We start from the raw sequence: 16,782 nt of genomic DNA, 5'->3' as shown, positions 1-16,782 counted from the left end.
AATGGCGACAGGGATAGTCATAAATGGTTCTATGTATGATCGAAGTTTGTTAAGGAAAAAATGAAAAATAGTTGAATAAAATTTTTAGGCTATCTTCAATAGTTTTTTTACAATTTTAGGTCTTGTGAACGAATATTAATATTTTAATTAATAATTTTTTACGCACAACTTTCCCGCCATCTTTGAATAAAAAAACAATTAACAGTATACTTCATCTAACCTCATTGTTGTTATTGTATTATTTATTAAAATAATTTTAAGTAATTTTTAATTGTTTTAAAATGCCTCATAACATATTATCTTATCCTTATCATCCTATTTATTATTGACTGAAAATGAAAAATCGCTTTCAACGTTAATGTCACATCAATAGAAATATGACTTCTCAAAACTCAGACTCCAGTGATATCTCCCTCAATTTTGACACCCTGAACTTATCCGATTGCACAGGGGGCCGCAGACGTAGAATCAGGTACCCTCCAAGATTAGTTCTAAGCGCAAACAATTCCTTCAACTCCTTCCCACATTCAGACGAAAGCTCCACCACTTATCTCAATTCTGGTACTACCCGTAATCATCTATTTGAAAGAGAATTTTCTTAGTTGTGTCTTGTAGTATTAAATGCGGGTAAGAGAAAGGCGCGTAAAACAACTGGGTTTGTGCAAAGATTACCCCCTATGGGGATATTTTGGGACATAGAGAATGTGCCAGTGCCTAAGATGAAAAGTCCCGCTGCAGTAGTGCAGAGGATCAGAGAAGTATTTTTAGAAGATTATCGAGAGTCTGAGTTTGTTGTTGTTTGCGATGTTAAAAAAGAAGCCCCACATATCATTCAGGACTTACATGATTCTCAGGTAGGTTCCGTGAACCATTTTTGCCAAATTTTAATCTTTGCAATCAGGTAAATTTAATACATGTAGCGTCCACCTCAAAAAACGCTGCAGACGAGAAACTGAGGCAATTCTTAAGGCGGTTTGCTGAGCTCCACCCTGCTCCTTCAGCTGTAGTTTTAATTTCTGGAGACATTAATTTTGCCTCTGATTTGTCTGATCTCAGGTTAGCCAAGCAACTCAATTTCAAAAGCCTCAAATTAGAGTTTATAATTGTTGAAGGTACTGCAAGAAAGTACGGGTGATACTAATCCACAATGTTAATGTAGCCAATGCCCTGATTTCATGTGCAAATGAACACCATTCATTCACTGCATTGACCCAAAACTTGCCTTTAAATTACTTGCAAAAAACGGGGGTAAGGAGTTATATCAGAGGGCTATTGAGCTGCTCCTAACTTTAGAATTTCATTCAGGAAGTGAACGGTTATTTCTTCTTAACAATAGTGAATTTACCCAAACATATCGATAAGGGGAAAGTGAGAAATAGGCTGCAATATTTGACTAACAATTGCGGAGGCAAATGCGCTGAGTTTGTGGCTGAGGAAGGTATTGCCTGTTTTAGATTCGGAAATTTTGATTTGGCCCTCAGGTGAGTTTAGTGTTTGTGTGTGTTTATCCCTTAGGGCACAAGAACTGTATTTGTATTTGGTTTGGTTAGGAATACGGTGTATAACGTCACATCAGGGAAATATTTCAACGAGCGATAGTACTACACAAAATAATTTTAAAAAAAGTTAATAGACCCTTGATCAAAAACGCACCATTTTCAATATACTGGAAGTAATGTTTCATATTTTTTCTCATATTTTGCGTTGTTCTCACATATACCTTGAGTTAAAATCTAAAAATTTTGTATACAAATTTCCTTTCAGAGTCTCTGCAACAAAATGTCAAAATCGTTCGTAACCATATACAAAGTGTTGTTTTTTGGGTCATGTTTTACTTCATGCTTTGTACATATTTTTGGAGAACCCTGTATCAATTCTGATATCAAATTAAAATTCATTTTTCAATTCTTCAGCTTTTTGGTCTCTTACAGCATTATACCAATGATTTCAGGTATCCCCAAGAAAAAGTCCAAACTATTCAAGTTGGGGGATCCAGGAGGACATGATCCCATGACCCCCCCCCCCCCCCCCTTCAACCTATCCAATGGTAATTAAAACGTTGATTCTTTTGATTTGACTGAACTTCCTCATCTCTGTATTAAAATGGACTGGCGATTCAGTTTCAGATAGTTGATGACAGATGAGTCGAATGATTATTTTTTCCGTTACTTCCTATATATTCTTAAGTTACATTTATAGATATTTTTGCAATTTATGCGAAAATAGTGAAAGATAGGAAAATACACCAAAAGCTAAAGAATTGAAGAAGGAATTTAAATGTGATACCAGAATTTATATAGGATGTTCCCACAAAAAAAGGTGCAAAGCATAAAATAGTACGTGACCCAAAAAATATAGCACGCTGTATATGGCTACCGGCGATTTTGACATTTTGTCGTAGAGGGCCTTAAAGGAAATAGGTGTACGAAATTTGAAAAATTTATCTCGAGGCATACGTGAGAAAAACTGTTAACCTTTGCCATTCTGTATATAAAAAATGGTATGCTTTTAACCATGGGTCTATTAGTATTTCTTTACTATTTCGCATAGTACTAACTCCCTTTGAAATATCGCCGTTATGATATGTTACATCATGCATATTGAAATTTGAGAACTACCGTTTGTGGTTTATAATGGAGACGTGTTTCTGCAGGGCTTCAGCACAGAATTAAATCCGTATATGTCTGTGCTAAAACCGTAATTCGCATGATCATTATTAGCTTCTATACCAATCTTCACTTCTGATGAATACCTGCTAAAATGTACGTTCAAAATTCCCGCTTTTGCTTTTTTCAATTGAACAAATACTAAATCGACATTCCTCATCGCGTTTTTTGCTGCACCGGAAAAAATCGTTTCGACTACAGAAAGGTCGAATAAAATCAGTGATCGTGCTAAAACCACGTTAAAATGTGCCTAAATTTGTATTGAATTGCCTATGAGGTGAATTTCGATTTTTCCATAAACTTCCGAATCACCAAGTTACGAAATTATGGCGAATTTCAAGCCGTATGATAAAAGTCGCAGGTATGAAATCTCGCTTTTTATTCCCTCAGATAATCATGAATCGTTAGTCACCGGTTACATGTGGCCACGCGGACTCCTGATGGTGCTGAACCGTTTTTTTTTATGGAATTTAATGCGTTCGAAGCGGACTGTTCGTTCTTTTTTAATTTATGAGAGCAATGCCTCTCGCCCCAATACATTAGCCTACGGACTCCTTCTAGGGCGTGAGACGTTACTCTTCAGACACTGACTACCATAGTCTCGTGGAAGTTTTTTACAATGCAATCCGCCATATTTGTTACTACAGAACATACGGTATAAAAAATCGTGCGAGTCTCTCAATTCCGTTCTTTTCTTCCTTTTGCAGAGCTCAAAAGCGTATCCAAGGCGAAGACTTGTTTGGCCAGAAAATTAAGGTTCTAGCACCTTCAGTGAGGAGCTACAGTGGTAAGTCGTTTTGTGGGTATAAATGATTTCCAACACCTTTCCTTCGAAGGTCAAAAAGTCAAAGGGGACGTCAGAGAGGCCTTTCAGCAACAGCCACAACGGGCTGGCAGCTATCAACATCAATATGGCAGTTCTGCACCACCTCCAGGCTTTGAAAACAGGCAAATCAATGCATATCCTTATCCTTCGTCTAACAGGAAGCTTCTTCAGGTAATGAGCTCCCATTTTTGCTTTTTTTATACATTTTCCCATTGATGTCGTTACCATTTAGAACTCAGCTTCTGTCACACAAGATCGGACTGACCCTGGGTATCCCTCATTAATAAAAGCCCACCGTATCTCTAAAATATCTCTCTCTACTCCCCCACAGGATAATTCCTTATCAATAGCTGTTGCTGCCGCCAAATTCCGACCCATAGGCAAAATGAACCTGTCCCCATCGTTCGGAAGCGGCCAAAGCGCCTCTCCCATGGAAATAAGTACCGAGCAGTATCAGAACAGCTTTATCAATCGCAAGACTCCGTCGAGCAGCAGACAGAGCACCCCTCAAGACCAACTGAATCTAGGGGCCAGCGCCCTTCAGCTCCCCTATGGGCGCATCCGAGGGACAAGCGGAAGTTCAGAATTTAGTGACAGCGATGGAAAAGTTTGTAATTTGCAACCAAATATTGAAGGTTTTTAATAACTGATTTTGTCAGGGATACATCTCTTCTGAATCTAACTCCAAGCCTCAAGCCAACCAACCCACAGAACTCAACATTACCAACCTAGATCCCACCATGCAAATCAAAGAGCTTCGCAGGCTTCTTATGAACATGATTAAAGAATACGCCATGGTAAAACGTTCCATTATCGCCTCATATCCCGATTTTGATACATTTGGTGCAGGTCTTGAGCCTGAACGTGGTACTCCAGCCTGATGGCACGCCCGTGGCTAACCTGAAAGTCGGTAGCCAGCAGGAAGCACAACTTATCATCTCGCATCTTCACAGACAAAAGTTAGGTCACAAGCGCATTTCTATCGCCTACGAGGAGAACAATTCTCCTACTCCTGAACAACTTAAAGTCATGGTTATCAGCATTTTACAAGTAATCAGTTCAAATGTTAATAAACATTTTCAATCAATGCCTGTCCTTAGGACGCTCCTGATAAGCGAATGCCCCTCTTTAAGTTCATGGAACTTCTAGAGTCTCGTTACCTCTGCACGGTGTCAGTTTCCGAAGTGAACAAGCTAAAGGATGTCGTGCGAATTAAAGATGAAAGAGGGTCCAGAGCTATTTCTCTAACCCCTGACGCCATAAGAATGAGTCCCGTCAACAGCACTTTGCCTCAAGTAGGGTTTTGTGAGTTTCATTGTGGTTTTCCCTTAATTTATGTGTGTATTTTTAGGCTATGGTGCCGCATTGCGTGATTCATTGTCCGAAGAATATGCAAAATATCGGTTGGTGTGAGCTAAACTCTCCGATTATTCCGAACGTTATTGTTTCTTTGTCCATGTTCGCTACCAAATTGATGACGTTGTTAAATATCCACTTCGGGTCCATGCCCTTGCTCAGGTGAGTAACAGTGTGAATTTCGTTTTATTAAAAAAGGTCGGAAAAGGGCTGCCAAAAGCTGTCAGCTGTTATCTGACATATGGAGTAATGCCGCAATGAACGAAGATAAATAAAATTAAAAAACCTTGAAGAACCCTATCGAGTACGTCATGTAATTTAGTATAAAATTATAAAGAGAGTTATAAAATTGGCATATCATTTTTTTTTCTACGTGTGTTCACTGTATGAACGATAACAAGAATTCTCTTCTCTTAAATCTCAGCTTCCAAACCTGCTACGAACAAGTATTCCAAGAACACCTCCCAGTGCACAACAACGGAGTACCTTTAGAGCACTTAATCACCTGCATTCCGAACGTCGAAATCAAGCTGGTGGGCCCCAACAAGAGCATCAAAGTCATCCAGCATGAGGTGAAACCCATTGAAGAAAATGCAGACGGTGATAAAATCTAGGAAATTTGAGGGCATTGTAAACTTTTGTTATACTTTCAGAACAAATACTCAAATCTGTGGCTTTGCCTCTAGCCCCCAACGTCAATCTGCTATGCAGAGAGGTAGTGGATTTGCTCAAAAACATGGACAAATGCCAGATATTGCTCACTAAGTTCATACCGGCCTATCACCATCATTTCGGACGGCAATGCCGCGTCGCCGATTACGGCTACACTAGACTGTTAGATTTGCTCGAGTCTATTTCTCATGTGGTCCAAGTAGGGGCAAATTTGTCATACTTTACAAAGAGGATAATTTCCATTAGAACGCCAAAAGCTTCTTCAGCAACTCAACTTCAGGTTGCGGAAATTGTCCTCATGGCAAGGTTGTCATAATTATATCAACATGTAAAGTTTTTTCCTAGATCATGGGTGATAGCTACAGACGCATTATAACTCTCACCCATTCAGCCCAAGTGCGACGTTTTACATCCGATTTGCTCAGAGTCCTGAAAGTGCAACCCAACAAACAGATCGCCGTTTACGAATTTGCGAGCGCTTACGAAAAGGCACTGAACAAACCCTTTAATCCCGTGGAATATGGTCTATGTAGCTTGGAGGACCTGCTGTGCGAAATTCCCGAGAATACTGTAGCCATTACCAGGGATGAGGAGGGAGTGTTTATTTGCGTACCGAAAAGGGAACAGACAGCTGATGAGGTTGCTAGAACGAAGCAGTTCGCTAAAGAGGTGCGTAGGATTTGTGAAAATCGAGTTTATTTCCAGGATTTTCACTGGAAATTTGCAGGTGATAGATCTGTTGAGGCACACTTCTAATTCCACTATGCTATTCAACAAGTTCGTACCTTCATATCATCATCATTTCGGCCATCAGTGTAAGGTGTCCGATTATGGTTTTGCCAAATTAATTGAGCTGTTTGAGGCCATTCCTGATATAGTAGAGGCAAGAAAAATATTTCAATGTATTAATATATTATCAAGCTGTGCATCTCCGTCGAAATTTACTTTACATTTACGCAATATATCTACCATAGATTAAAGAGCTTCCGGACGGAGAACGAACCGTGAGTTTAACCTTAGAACAATCCCTGAAAATTCTCAGCTCTCAAGTACTGCAAGTGATCCGAAACGCCGGGAACTGCAACTTAACCCTGAACGATCTGCCGGTGTTGTATATGAAGGAATTCGGCTATCCACTCAACTTGGAGGGGTATCAGTGTCAAACATTGGAGGAATTGGTGGACAAGATGTCTGAATATGCGGAGGTGGTCCATAGTAATGCTGGTTCATTACTGCGCACCGTCGAAATGGACACCTCGCCGAATATTCTCCGAGTGCGCTGTTGGGCGCTCCTGCTCTGTCCACCCCACGTCAAGGATTTAAACAGCTTCCGATATGAATACCGGCAGTGTTACAACAACAATTTTACCATCGAGTCTTTGAGAAACATCTCCAATATTATATCCGTATGATATTTTATGATACTGTAAAGCCCTCAAATAATGATCTGTTTGTAGCTGTCAACCATGAACAACACCGATTTCATCTCTTTAACTTCCCTTTATGTGCTGGCCGCGCAGCTTTATTTCGTAATATGCGCTCACAATGGATCACTGGAGTTCAATCAATTGGAGTGTCTCTATGAGGAGTACTACAGCAAACCGTTAAAACTCTCTAGTTTCAACATCAACACGGTCAACGAATTTTACAATAAATTCAATTTAATGTTTTACGTTAAGGGCAGCAAGAAAAAGAGCGTGGTGGTGCTAAGCCGGAACCTGCAAGGTGACTTAGAAATAATATAAATTGATCAGGGTTGATTTATAAAAGAAAATTTATTGCAGAACATATAGCATTTAAGTGCACCGATCATTTGGAGATGGAGGATCAATGGTTAATCCCTAATGTGGCTGAAAGTGGATTGGGGATGGTCAAGAAATATTCGCCGCCGAAGCCTGATACTCCACCCAGTCCTGTGAGTAGAAAAATGAGATTCTGTGTGTTTTTTTAACGCATTTAAATGATTGTTAGAGTTCAGCTGTGTGGTGGAGCAGTCCTGCGAAGTTCGGAGAACCTGCAGTGGTAAGTTTGCGTGTCTTTACAAGTACCTCATTAATATTCAAATTAATTGGCGGATCTAAAGTGGGAGCACTAGAAACAAGTGCTACCCCAGCACGTTACTTTCATTATTCAATACACATATACCGCCCATCTAAAAAACTTTCCTGGACTCGCTATTGCTTCTATTGTTGTTCAACTGATGAAAACATTTCAAGCTAACCAAATATTGTAATTTTTAGAATTTCTCTATTAACATGCCAATTACAATAGACCACACTCTGCTAGGCCAATCAGAGAATTTAATATCTCCCGCCAAGCAGCTGATGGCTATTGAAAATAGTCCATGGCCCATGTCCACACAGGTTTTGGCCCCGGAGCCTCACGAGTTGCCTCTGCCAAATAAACTTATACCTAAAGGTAATTTTTATTATCAAAAATTCAGTTGTCATCTAGCTATATGCTGTGCTAAAATTTGTGGTTCTAAAGTCATGTAAAAGTAACAAATTTACTACTTAGTTTAACAAATTTTAACGGTTGGAATATGACAAATATAATCCTGAACATTCTGGTGAAGGCGCCTCATGTAAGTTTAATAAAAAATCGTCGAGGAGTTATTGCTACGAAAATGTTGATGATCTCGTTTTGCACTCATAGAAACGTGCTTTTTTTAGTAGGCAACCAGATATAAAAAAAACTTTTAGTTTGTTGTTTAGAACCGCTGTGAAAGCGTAGGACAATATTTTATTCACCGGATTTTTAGGTATATTTCTAATCTTTCTGCTGCAATAAAAGTAGATTTAGCGCTTCCATTCTCTTTATGTATAGAACTTTTGCTTTTCTCAACAGCCGGAGCAGACGATAGTGGCGATTCCGGTGTAAACATCATGCTGGATAATTCACCATCTGATAACGAATTAGAATCTTTCTCCTCGAGAGCTCGTAATACTGGAGCGATCAGAAAGAAGCCTCTCTACGGTACCTTCCTCAATTTCAAATAAACCGCACAAAGCGTCCCTTACAATAAGCGCATTTTACTCTTTAAAAAATCTAAAGTAGTTTTATCGTTAAATTTAGTCTTCTGTGTAGTTAATTTGAGGCACCGAGGAGATTTGGACCTGCAAATGGGCAGCAACCTCACGAAAAAGGCAGGATTCGTACGAAAAATAGTAATATTTTTGAGATTGCCTTGAAGTTTTTTTTGTTCAAACTAACGCCCGTTTTTGCGGATCCAAATTTCTCGTTGATTCTTGATCTCGTGATACCTCCTAAGCGAAAAGACTTTCATAAAAACATTCCTGGTCATTTTTTTATGTAATTTTAGAGAGTCATTATTATTATTATTATTAAAGCCGAATTTTTACCATATAGAATATTCTAATCCGATTTGATTGTATCTATTGGATTATCAAAGTTTGACTTATGATTCTGCATTAATTTATATGAGCAATTATAGAGATTCTTTGAGATTTACTGTTCTGAATTATGGTAAAACGATTCGGCTCGTCAGCATCGCATCTATCTTTGTTGTATATTTATGTTTGTGTCATTCACTTAAGCCCCTTTTGTATGTATAATATGTAATCTTCTTTTACATTTTTATATAAGCTATTTTATCTATGACAAACTTTTTGATACTTAATTAAATTTTAGGATTTTGAAAGGTGCTTCAATAGGATTTTAAATATTTCGCGCCGGAAATAAAATAAGAAGTACTTATGCAGTTGTTTGTTGAATGAAGCCAATACTAAGAGTATTTTTATGTCAATACAGCGTTTTATTGACCCTTTTTGATAGCAAAGGAAACACCTTTTAATAAAGGAACAATTTAATTACTACTAGGCTTGTATTAAGTAACATATCTATTACTCAGTGGCAGTTTCCTTCTTCATGCCAGTGCCCACTGGCCCATGCCGACGCTCCCAGATCATTCTATGTTTTTGCTTCATTAAGGCAGTTTTAGCATCATGCAACGCACCCATATCTCCATCTAAAAAAAAGTTTTAAATCTCCTATAACAAAACCCATTGACTTACATTTAATAAACCAGTTGGTACTAGCTTCATTATAAGCTTGAAATAGAGGGGCGCACACTCTTTTTTGATCAGGCCTTTCATACACACAGCAATCCTCATAACGGTCTTTCAATATGGCCAAAATTTCCGAATCCACATGTCTAAAACCGCTTTATTAATGATTGGGCCACTGTGGTTTGATTTGATACCTGTCCCGTCTATACTGTGCCTCGGCTTCATGGATGCACACAACATCATCTGTATAACATTGATCTATAGTGGCTACTCTTCTGAATTTCTGATGGTACCAAGGGTAGTGTTGCTGGTTGGGTTCCACCACCTTCTCTGGAGTGATTCAGGTTAGAAAATTACATAATTATAAGGTTAGAGTGGACTACCTTTAACCCAGGTGGCAGGGCCGTCTATGCCCCTTCCTACGGCTCTGAAGAAGCTTTCAAAGGCGTTTCGTGGCTCTCTTTCCACCATTTTTCGAGATTTTGTTGTGGAAAGTTTAAAGAAAAAGGGGCCCCAAAATATTGAAAAATGACGTAAGATAATATAAGTGAAGTTGGGCTTTGTTAATTCCAGTAAGTTTTTAAGGTAGAAGTCAAAATTAATGGCTGTTACGTCATCAGAGTATCCCAAAATTCTGAAAATTGTAGCTTTTCAATATTTCAAAACGTTCATCGACTGATTACTGAAGACATGCGTCATAATATGTCATTGCGATAATTATAGATTTTTTTAATTAAGTAATTTGATAGAGAATTTAAGTTTAATTTAATATCGTAAATAATCTTCTGACGTCACCTTAAAACTTCTTGTCTTATTTTAAAAATGTTCTTTCAATTTTGACATTTTACAAGGCTGATCAGCTGTCACGCACGCGTACTACATTAGCAGAGACGACTGAATTACGACCACCCAAATGTCAACAAAAAAATAATAAACTAATTTTGAATTTCTTAACGCGAAAATTTCGAAAAAGGCTTTTTAATTCAAGTTTCATGTAATGTTAATCCCTACATACTAACCTCCTCATTATGGTGAGTACTCCGTAACACCCTTTTCGCCTTCAACGTACAAATTCACCAGAGAAACACCTCCACTATCCATCCCCCTTTTCATGAACACTTGGCACTAAAACAGCCCCGTTTTGCTTTTAGGACTTTAACAGCGATTGGTCGCTAGTAGCAATCGAGAGCCTCTTCGAGGAATTTTTCAGCCCATACACTAGCAATTTAAGGAAACATGAAATTGAAGTGCATTTGTCTGCTATTAAGGCAGTTCCCAATCTTGGAAAGCTGTGTCTTTATTTCATTACGCACACTTCTAGTCATTATGTGACCATGTTTGCCTTGCAAACTTTGGAAGTAAGTCAGCTCCATGTTGTTACACACATCAAAGACTTTAAACCTATTATGTTACAAATTATTCAATATTCGTTTGGTTCTAGTCTGTGATAAATCAGCAGTGGTCTAAAATTGAATGGTCCGAGCAAGAGGAAATTAAATCAGTACTCCAATCTAATTTGATATTTAAAACCAATAATGTTCCAAATTTCTTGAGGAATAAATATGCTAAACTCTTAGTTGACATTGCAAAAATTGATTGGCCCTCTCGGTATCCGACTTTCTTTGAATGCATCTTACAGGTGGGTTCACATTTGGATCAAAACTGGTGCAAATTAACAAAAAGCAAACATTTTCAGCTCTTAAAATCAGAAGATTCTAATCAACTAACTGGACTGATTTTACTTAAAACTGCCTGTGAAGAATTTGCGGGTTTGAACGCCACTTTCTCAAGCGCAATTAGAAAGAAGGAAATAACTCGCCTACTTCACAACTACATTCCTATGGTTTTTGAGCTACTAACCACTATTTTAGAGAGTGTCAGTGAGTAGATAAACAGTCACTAATTTGCTTTCGCTAAGAGGGACTTAATAGGCACAAAATCAAAGCACACTGCCACTGCAACGCCTCCTCCCTCACCTACAAGTCATTCCGCTATCGAGACCCCATTGGCCAGCCATATTTCATCAGCCGAATTTCGACCCGATGTTAAAGTCCTGGGCAAGGAGGCCCTGGTGACTGTGCAATTTTTGTTCACTTGGGTTCCAGTTGAGCAGGTACCCAGGAAGCTAATCAGGGCCATATTTAGTTTTACAAATTTTTCTACCTACTCCCAGGTTTGTTTCTTTCCAGCAAGGTTTACAGGGAGTATAATGGGGGTTTTTAGGATGACGATGACCTGTGTGTCAGTGCCATATCGACAATAAATGAAATCTTCTATAGAAAATGCAGTCCTCCCGGTTCAGAGGCTTTTTTTCGGGAAATATACAATTATGTGGTGGATTTGCTGAGGAACATTACGAGCTGCGCTTCAAACAGGATAGAGAGCACTGATGAATTGTTTGTTATGAAATTGTGCGAGTTGCTGGTACTGCTAATTGAGCAGCACCTATGGAGATTCGAGCTGGACCCTTCTTTCAGCTCCGTGGAGTTTCTTTCCATGTTTTTCCAGTATTCCATGCATTTACCGAGTATTATGTGCTTTGTGCGCTGCTTGAGCGTTTGGTCTGCGTTCTTCAAGCAGATAAAGTCCAACAATGCACAAAAGTATTCCGAAGTGTTTCTAGGCTTAGGTAGTGCCTTAATTAAAAAAGTTCAATTTAACTACAACTTTTGCCAGCTTGTTGAAGTTAACCTTGCGGACACAGATGAGGATGTAGGTCATAATTTGTATTACATTTTTGCAATTTTCTGTTTTTTTTACTTTTTAGAACAAGACTGAATGGCAGTACTTCCTGCACTCCTCTGTTGAGCTCATTTCACAAGCGGCTCAATTCGCCCCTTTGGATATGTTTAATCAAATTGTAAGATTTTGCCCCAGTGATGTTATGGTATTATGAATGTATATTTGTTGCAGGTGAGCTCCTGGAATTTATACAACTCCGAATACCGGGAGTTGGAAAAGTGTTCAGAAGTTTGGTTGAATAATTCAAATAACGCAGAGACTGAGAAACTCGCTTACGTTCTTAGAGATTATGCGACGTTGACATTTGCCTTAGCTAGTTTAGCGCATCATTTTTACCTTAATGGTGAGCTGCATTACATATAATGGTGGTTTTAGTCTATACTTTCATGAGAACTACAATCTTTATGCAATATTTTTTATTAAAATGGTGAAAGCGCGAAAACAAATTTCTTTTTGTCCTAAAATTGAAATTAAAAGTCTCATTTTAAACAGAAAACAGTTTGAAAGTAGAACTGTCGGAAATGTTCAATTTCGACGCTCTCAGTGTTCATAAGATCATTTTTCCAAATATCTGAACATAAGGCAGTAATCTGAATACTCAATATTAATCTTGACTAAAATTGCAGAATTTTCAATATTTATTTTCGACTAGTTATTAACGTAGTAAATTCTCTGTAAAAATACACAGAAAGCGAAGCCATTGACCGAACTGCCACTCCAACAATATACAGTCTAATGGAGAACACCCTCAAAAGTGCCTCGAGCTACAAAAAAATTAAGTCATACCTCCTTCGATTTAACAACGAGAAGCTAAATCAGAGTTTCGTTGATGTGTAAGTTCACTTAAGACTTCAAAACCTCTACTCTAGTGGCAGTTTCACAGACATACCGAGCTGCTGGCCTCCATGAGAACTTGGCTTAATTGGATGGAGACCCGGAGTCAGCCTTATGCAACAAATGCGGATGTCTTTCTTCGGATTTTACTGCCAATTTTAAACGATGGGGACAAAGTGCCTGCGCAAATTTCTTTATCTGCAGCTCTGCTGCTTCTAGAGCTTTCTAGGAGACCCAATAACTTGTCTCCATTAAAACATAGTGCTGTCGCGGCTTTTATACAAGAGGTAGGCATTTAATTCTTTAATCTTTCTTAATTTTCAATTTTATAAATTTCTCGCAGATTCCTAGATTAAAATTTAGCTCCCCGGATATTTCCAATGCAATCTTCTCAGCAATATGCGAGATTCTATTGAAACATCTAAAGGCCTTTGATCAAGAGACTTTACAGCGCTACAAACTGCTAATAGGGATATTTTTCAACGAGATAACCAGAGATTTTCGAGATTTGACCCCCAGTAGTTTAGAGGCCAAGGTCAGGGCCACAGTGGAAGGTGTTTTGCCGACCTTATCGCATATGATCGAATATTGCAGGGGGTACCCCTTAGGGGCTAGAAAGGAGCTGACCAGCGCCATAAAAGTCTGTTAATTAGATCTTCTTTAATTTATGTGATAAGGAAATTGGTTTTCAGCCCACACTGGACCACGCCTTGTTACTGTTCCCTGTCTATGTAAAATACTCGGAGGTTTACTCGCTCTTTTCGAGGTTTTTCATTTCGGTTTTAAAGAACTTGCAATCGCAGATTGGGATGGAGTTCACAAAAACAGCGATGGCGATATTTTTTCAAGTAGCAGTGAGGTTAGTTGAGACTAATGAATGAAGAAATTTTGGGAGCTTACGTTTGCCTTTCAGCGAGCAACAAACGCAGAATTTGTCAGGGGTACAGCAATTGCTGGACATTTTCTGTATGGTAGTTAGGGAGTCAACCAATAAGACTTTTCTGCCGGAGATATTGCAGTTGTGCATGGAAAATATATATCCCCTGTTACTCGCCCAGGCTGCGGAAAAACCGGATGTGTTTGTTACTTTTTTGGACCTGCTGTATAGGTAAGAGAGGAATTCTGTGAGTTGCAATTGTAGTGATGAAGCCGAACTTATTCATTCGATATTGTATTAGCTTCAATGGCAATCCCCAACGTCGGGCTATTTCAATTCTTTCAGTATTTTTTTTATTACTTTATACACACGTTATATTTCTTCCCAGCATACTAAACTTCCACTGGCTGTACTTCTATAATTCCCAAGTCATGATGGGCTTCTCACCCGGCTGTAACGAGGACGAAACCGGCCCCGACATCCCTCGAAGACCTGAACAACTCCTCGCCGTCCTCAAGGTCTTTGGCGAAGCCTTGCTTCTAGACGACCTCAATATTTTCAGGCAAAGTTTGCTTAGTTTGCAAGAGCTTAATCACAACAAAAAGCTATTTTACAAGGTATTTTTTCGGACATTCTGTTGCATATAATATCCCCTCAATAAACCTTCAGGGAATTTTTCGATCTCATCTTCTGCCGGAGCTGCTACGCATGTTATTAAACACGCTTTTATATAAGAGACAAGGCCTTTGCAATGAAGACATAGTGTTTGCGGTTTATAATATGGCAGAGGTAGATTTCCAAGGTTTCTTCACCACATTCCTTCCTCAATATATCCGGAACTTGGAGGGCCTCTCTGCTGCTGATTGCGAGATGTTGGCAAGTCACTTTAACGCCCATAATGATCGAGTATGTTGTATATGTTTTTTCTAATATTTCAATAACGATTTCTCTTGTAGGATGTGCCATCTTTTATGCAGCACCTGCAAAGCTTCGCATCGGATTTCCAGCATATTAGGATGTGCAATAGCACGTGAAAGTACCCCTTAATTGCAGGGTTTTTTAATTATTTTTATTTAATTATGCTTCTCTGCTTTTGCTTGGGATAAATTTACAGCTTAAAACACACTCAATTATGTATTGTTTTTTTCTTCTTCAATAGAATCAATAATTATTGTGATCCTACAATTCCCTGCCGCATATGGGGATAAAGCAAGAAATAGGTTTTTTGTACAGTCGTGTAAAACTAAAAATCCGGTACCACGATGGTGCTACCGATTTTGAATGTAAGTATGTACTATTTAAGACTTGTGATCGCTCAATTTTTGTGTAATGTTTGTAACGTTGTATTTGATATAAAATAAAAAAAGCGTAATGCTGCTTATGAAGTTTTACTGAGTTTTTCCCGCGTAGAGAATGGTGGAGGCCATAGTACTGAGCAATACCGATAAATAGTAAAAAAAATTACATTTGCCCACGCACTATTAGGTTTATTCAACGTTGAAGCCTGAATGGTAAATTTACCGTTAGAGGCGCTGCAAACATAAGATGTAAATACAGGGTGATTCATGCGACTTTTGGTCAGTAAACTGAAATCTAGGAGATATACTACACGAAATGTGTTTAAAATGTAAAAATCATTTTAAAAGTGTTTAAATACATTGTATAATAAGCTCGATTCCACATGATCATTTTAGAGTGAGACACATTATGTGGCAGATTTGATCATGCGCTTTGAGGACCTGAAGGCGCCTATCTCTTGCAAATGGACCAGATGGGCTATATGTATTAGTCCGGGAGGTAATGTTTTTTTGTGCAAAACGCTTCAAGCGGAAAAATAAAAGTCTTATAGGAATAATTCCAATAATATTGTATTTTAGCGGTATATTACATACATTTTAACCAAGTAAATAAATAATTAAAACACTTAAATAAATAAAATTTTTTATCAGCTAACATACACCTTAATAAACGATGACTAGAACACATTGCAATAATCGAAATCCTTATTACACTCGAATAATTTAATCAAAACGGGCATTACACGAACGCATCTTGCACGAAGCCCATATGTGCGCTTTGATGAACGAATAAATAGTCAAGCAGAACCCCTAATTGTCAGCCAAGTGATACTTCAAATCTGGCCCTTGATATGCCAAAACCATCAGCCTTTTCCGTTCTTCCTGGTTTATTTCTTCTTTCGAGTGTTTATTGAAAGAACCTATGTAATAAGCATATTGTTCGTGCGCCAATAAAAATCTAAAAAACACATTATTCAGAGTCAAATTCTTAAGAAAGAAGCGGATAGATTCCTTACTTGTTGCGAATGTCCCAGGGCCGAGTCAAACGCACAGATTTGGGCTGTAATTGATAGGGAGTATCCAAGGGGCAACAGCTCGAACTCGCCACCATCACATCATCCAAAGGAACCATAATATTTTCGTTAGAAGGTAAAGCACAATATAACCAATTTAGCTATCGATTTCCGACGATTTCAACATAAACAAGTCTTTATCTTTCAGCCAAATGATAAATTCTGAAACGGCAACTCACAACTTCCGAGCGAGACTGAACGAGAGATTAATACCGCCAGATGCTATTTTTAGGAGGTCGTACCATTTTAAGCACATGCCCGTAATAATTAATTCCATAAAGGGGTGTAAAAGCGGGGAGAATGGGTGAGTGCGAGGGCGACGGAGTGAGGGGTGGTTCATTGTCAGCTGGCTGGGAGCTCGTGCGTGTCGTTTATCGAGGGTTGGATTTTGATTCCTTGTTAAGGGTGGA

At 38.5% G+C, this 16,782-nt stretch overlaps 3 protein-coding genes across 3 annotated transcripts; 2 read left to right on the top strand and 1 right to left on the bottom strand.

The window, feature by feature from the left end:
* The first annotated feature begins 240 nt into the window (after window positions 1-240).
* On the top strand, window positions 241-9,286 carry Marf1 (meiosis regulator and mRNA stability factor 1-like protein). Its single transcript, XM_066399226.1, has 22 exons — window positions 241-561; window positions 616-854; window positions 902-1,056; window positions 1,113-1,248; window positions 1,306-1,481; window positions 3,374-3,453; window positions 3,503-3,663; window positions 3,824-4,099; window positions 4,152-4,289; window positions 4,342-4,542; window positions 4,593-4,787; window positions 4,844-5,010; window positions 5,273-5,448; window positions 5,502-5,719; window positions 5,866-6,189; window positions 6,248-6,403; window positions 6,495-6,926; window positions 6,978-7,245; window positions 7,305-7,435; window positions 7,492-7,542; window positions 7,761-7,938; window positions 8,368-9,286. The coding sequence occupies exons 1-22, from the start codon at window positions 378-380 to the stop codon at window positions 8,517-8,519; spliced, it is 4,194 nt and encodes a 1,397-aa protein (XP_066255323.1). The 5' UTR covers window positions 241-377; the 3' UTR covers window positions 8,520-9,286.
* A 42-nt stretch (window positions 9,287-9,328) lies between these two features.
* ND-PDSW (NADH dehydrogenase (ubiquinone) PDSW subunit) lies at window positions 9,329-10,103 on the bottom strand. The gene is made up of 4 exons (XM_066399240.1): window positions 9,932-10,103; window positions 9,743-9,878; window positions 9,555-9,694; window positions 9,329-9,508 (listed from the first exon to the last, which is right to left on the bottom strand). Exons 1-4 carry the CDS (start codon window positions 10,017-10,019, stop codon window positions 9,384-9,386), a joined length of 489 nt encoding a protein of 162 aa, XP_066255337.1. The 5' UTR covers window positions 10,020-10,103; the 3' UTR covers window positions 9,329-9,383.
* Window positions 10,104-10,422: 319 nt separating this feature from the next.
* Window positions 10,423-15,378, top strand: ebo (ellipsoid body open). The gene is made up of 16 exons (XM_066390105.1): window positions 10,423-10,579; window positions 10,700-10,906; window positions 10,990-11,187; window positions 11,245-11,428; window positions 11,480-11,721; window positions 11,772-12,260; window positions 12,316-12,408; window positions 12,462-12,633; window positions 12,979-13,123; window positions 13,174-13,411; window positions 13,468-13,764; window positions 13,817-13,983; window positions 14,038-14,232; window positions 14,390-14,618; window positions 14,671-14,907; window positions 14,958-15,378. The coding sequence occupies exons 1-16, from the start codon at window positions 10,577-10,579 to the stop codon at window positions 15,033-15,035; spliced, it is 3,174 nt and encodes a 1,057-aa protein (XP_066246202.1). The 5' UTR covers window positions 10,423-10,576; the 3' UTR covers window positions 15,036-15,378.
* The last annotated feature ends 1,404 nt before the right edge of the window (window positions 15,379-16,782 follow it).

Source organism: Euwallacea similis, chromosome 1 (genome assembly GCF_039881205.1).
Source record: "Euwallacea similis isolate ESF13 chromosome 1, ESF131.1, whole genome shotgun sequence".
In the NCBI taxonomy this organism is placed as follows: domain Eukaryota; kingdom Metazoa; phylum Arthropoda; class Insecta; order Coleoptera; family Curculionidae; genus Euwallacea; species Euwallacea similis.
This window is presented reverse-complemented; position numbering and strand designations above follow the sequence as displayed.

Bases quoted from the DNA above. Each gene is read 5' to 3' on its own strand.
- ebo (XM_066390105.1), top strand. The intron at 12,634-12,978 runs GTGAGCTGCATT...AAAAATACACAG, and splicing joins GCATCATTTTTACCTTAATG to AAAGCGAAGCCATTGACCGA. The intron at 13,124-13,173 runs GTAAGTTCACTT...GCAGTTTCACAG, and splicing joins AATCAGAGTTTCGTTGATGT to ACATACCGAGCTGCTGGCCT.
- Marf1 (XM_066399226.1), top strand. From the start codon at position 378: ATGACTTCTCAAAACTCAGACTCCAGTGATATCTCCCTCAATTTTGAC. The intron at 3,454-3,502 runs GTAAGTCGTTTT...TTTCCTTCGAAG, and splicing joins TTCAGTGAGGAGCTACAGTG to GTCAAAAAGTCAAAGGGGAC. The intron at 4,543-4,592 runs GTAATCAGTTCA...GCCTGTCCTTAG, and splicing joins TGGTTATCAGCATTTTACAA to GACGCTCCTGATAAGCGAAT.
- ND-PDSW (XM_066399240.1), bottom strand. From the start codon at position 10,019: ATGGTGGAAAGAGAGCCACGAAACGCCTTTGAAAGCTTCTTCAGAGCC. The intron at 9,879-9,931 runs GTAGTCCACTCT...GAATCACTCCAG, and splicing joins CCCTGCCACCTGGGTTAAAG to AGAAGGTGGTGGAACCCAAC. The intron at 9,695-9,742 runs GTATCAAATCAA...AAGCGGTTTTAG, and splicing joins GCACAGTATAGACGGGACAG to ACATGTGGATTCGGAAATTT.